The sequence below is a fragment of the Macadamia integrifolia genome, unplaced genomic scaffold, assembly GCF_013358625.1.
Source record: "Macadamia integrifolia cultivar HAES 741 unplaced genomic scaffold, SCU_Mint_v3 scaffold2894, whole genome shotgun sequence".
In the NCBI taxonomy this organism is placed as follows: domain Eukaryota; kingdom Viridiplantae; phylum Streptophyta; class Magnoliopsida; order Proteales; family Proteaceae; genus Macadamia; species Macadamia integrifolia.
Window position 1 is genome coordinate 27,315 of NW_024869038.1, and position 3,436 is coordinate 30,750.

Sequence of the window (3,436 nt, forward strand, 5' to 3'; positions counted from 1 at the left end):
ACATTTTCATGATTTTTCAACCCAAAACAGAATAGTTTTACCTATTTTCATTTAAATTTAATTTTAAAAAAATATATAAAAAAATGATTTTGGGAAGAAAATTAAAATTCACTTACATGAAATTGTATATTGGCCTACGATGCCTAACACATATAAACTTGAGCCACAACCAAGCTATTTGATTTTTTACCCTAATTTTTTTAAATAATAAAATTAAAAAAAAAGGGCAAAAAAATTGAAGCCAACTACATGAACTTGTTGATTGGCCTAGCATGTCTAACATGTAAAAAATTGAGCTGCAACCAAGCCAATTTCTTCTTTTAAAAACAAAAATTGTTTCAAGAAAATCCTCAGTTTCAACAGCATGGCAACCCCATGTTAAACACTTGATTCGTGCACATAGAATGTTTTTTTTTCTTTCTTTTCACTGGTTCTAACAGGCCAAAATTAATGAGATTGCTCCTTCCAGTTCTAATGATGACATTTTAGGCCTGATTCTCTTGTATCAACTTGCTGTTTTTTGCTGCTTTTGGAAATACTGCCAAAAAAAAAAATAATAATAATAATAAAATTGTTGGTTGTGATATTCTTGCATTTGCAGGATTTGGAGAAGAGCTTGAAAGCCACTTGCGAAGAATTCATCATGTCAGTCACTAAGCTTGTTGTGGATCCCATGCTTTCGTTTGTAACGAAGGTAGTCAGTGCTCTTTTTCATTATTATTTTATTGGAGCAGGAGCAGGGTTCTACTTCGCCCGCATCTGGAACCACTTCCTTCATGCCCTCAATAACTTTCATGTGGCAGTTCAGTTATTCCAAATTTGTTTGATTGGATGTGTTTCCCATTCTATCGTCTAAACATGGTTTAGTTACAAATCCAATCTGAGGTCTCCATGTGACATTATGGAGGTCTGAAAAATGTTTCACCAATGTTTGAAAACACCAATGGAGCTGAACTCGACAGGAATAGGTTGAAAATTCAAGGGGTGGAACCAAGCATGGTGGCCCATACAGTTGAGATAGATCACCAATTTTACAGGTGGTGTATCCAGAGCATCGCCCATCTATCCAGTGGTCAGACAGCCTAATCATGAGCCGACATGGCAGAAAAGTACTGGGCCTGATGAAAAAATCGAGCTATTGTTCAATTTAACCATCGATGCCTAAAATTTGACCTAACACTGGATCTTGGGTGTGCCTAACATCTATAGAATACAATACATTGCAGGTCATACTAACTTATTTGGAGTCTGTCTATTCACTGCTTCAGAATTTGAAAGATGGTTTACTAGTGTTAATCCTTCAAAGAATTTATTTATAGGTGACAGCTGTGAAAGTTGCATTATCCTCTGGTGGACAAGATCAGAAATCAGACTCTGTTCTGGCCAAACCCCTAAAGAATCAAGCTTTTGCTACTCCAGACAAGGTGGCTGAGCTTGTCCAGAAGGTAGGATTCAAAATTGGCTGTTTTTTTTTCCTTTTTTGGTAAGACTTTGAATATGGTATCATCGAAGAGTGGAAAATGTATTTTCTTTCTAAGCTTTTTCACATGGTCAAATTTTTCGCAAAATAACAAGGCCTTGGATGGTGCAAGTGCTTGTGGGTCCCACACAAATTGTGTTGGTGTAGGTTCCCAACTACATTGTGCATTTCCTCGCATCATCACCTTCATCAGCATATTTTTTTGTCATTGTTGTTATCGTTATTGATAAGCAAGCAGGTTGGTTGTTGGTTACTGGCAGTGTAAGATGGGTTTTGAATCCTGCTCTGTGATAAAAATGGTCACAATTTTTGCCTTCACTAAGTGGATATCTCAGTAAATTCTTTCCAAGACCATTGTCTAGACATCTATAAAATGATATCTTAAAGTGTCTTGTGCATGACAAATTATTTAATATTTTGGCAAGTCATAAAGAAAATATTTATATATAATAATAATAGTGGACTCCTTTATTTAATACTGCTTCTTAGGATCTCACAGATCATCATCATCATCATCATCATTTGATGGGCCTCATCTCATCTATTTGTTGTTAGCTATTTAAATCATGCTCCTCAATTGTACTACATATAATGTGTTAAATCTTCTGTCAAACCATCAGCATTTGGCCATCTTTCACACTTCCTTGGCTTACATACTCGATGAACTCACCTTTTGTTTTTAGAGCCTGCAACTTGCAATAGAATACCCCTACCACATCCGTGATTGCAAAAGATTACTCACCAGTATTGTATTCCTGGTTTTCCTTGAGCTTTCTTTCCGCCCACTGGATGCCTGATATGTATTTTCTGAGAATCAGTTCTTTTAAGCTGATCAAATGTTTTGCACCTGTGGAACAGGTTGATGCTTCCATTCAGCAGGAATTGCCCAGGGTGATGGGAAAGATGAAGCTTTATCTGCAAAATCCATCAACACGTACAATTCTGTACAAACCTATCAAGTAGGTTAACAATTCATTATTCATCTGTTTAGTTTCCTGTTTCATCTCCATATGTACTGGAGAAAGATGGCTCGTTATTTAGGCTTATAGCGTTCTACTCGATTATGCATCTTGTTACTTTCATCTCCATGTGGGTACTTGAGAAAGGTAGTTACGTAGACCTAAAGTGCTTTGCTTAAAACCCGAGTAAAGTTACTAGTTATCTGGAGTTAAAAGCCCTGAATCATTAGGGCTTAAAACCTGAGAAAAGTTTATCTAACTTCTGGGAAGAAATGGTAGGTTGATCATATCAAGTGCTTGAAGATTAACTTTTGCTACAACTGGCTATTCCCAAGTTGAACCAAAATAAACAAATAGTAAAAAAAGAATAACAAAGGGAAAGTGGGGAGAGAGATTAGGGGGGGTGGACAGATTCACAAGAGCTGCGGAGAACGAAAGAAACAGCAGGGGTCATCACTGATTGTTATCCGCACCAGTATGAAAGCAACCTCATCAAACTCGGGCTATGTAGTATGCTAACCTTGAAGCTTTTGCCATGGTTCCCATCGGGCTTTACTTACAGTTTGGGCGATGCCTTTGTTGTCTCATGATGACGTATCGCATGCCATACTGCTCCTAGACCCCAAAGCTTGTAATCAATGTGTCCAAAATGGAGATCTCTTAGCTTGAATATCCCAATGGGAACAAGGGATGATTTAGAATCCTCAAAACTTCAACATTCCTTGCAGAAACATAGGAGGCAAGTGCTGCAAGTGCTTCAAGTAGTTTAATGTACAATTATATGACATCACGTGTTTTAATGATTCAATTATTTGATCTCTATAGGACAAACATTGTGGAGGCTCACTTACAGTTACAATCCCTACTAAAGTCTGAGTACTCTCCTGAAGAGATACAAAGCATTGGTACGGTGACCATACAGGATTTGCAGACTCGACTTGATGGCTTTTTGTAGAGAATGGTGAATTCCATGTTTTTATCTCAGCTCTGAATGCTT

General features: G+C 37.3%; 1 protein-coding gene across 1 annotated transcript; it reads left to right on the forward strand.

Moving 5' to 3' along the window:
* Positions 1–552: 552 nt before the first annotated feature.
* Positions 553–3,430, forward strand: LOC122067417 (conserved oligomeric Golgi complex subunit 3-like). The gene is made up of 4 exons (XM_042631271.1): positions 553–694; positions 1,320–1,445; positions 2,339–2,439; positions 3,265–3,430. Exons 1-4 carry the CDS (start codon positions 644–646, stop codon positions 3,392–3,394), a joined length of 408 nt encoding a protein of 135 aa, XP_042487205.1. The 5' UTR covers positions 553–643; the 3' UTR covers positions 3,395–3,430.
* The last annotated feature ends 6 nt before the right edge of the window (positions 3,431–3,436 follow it).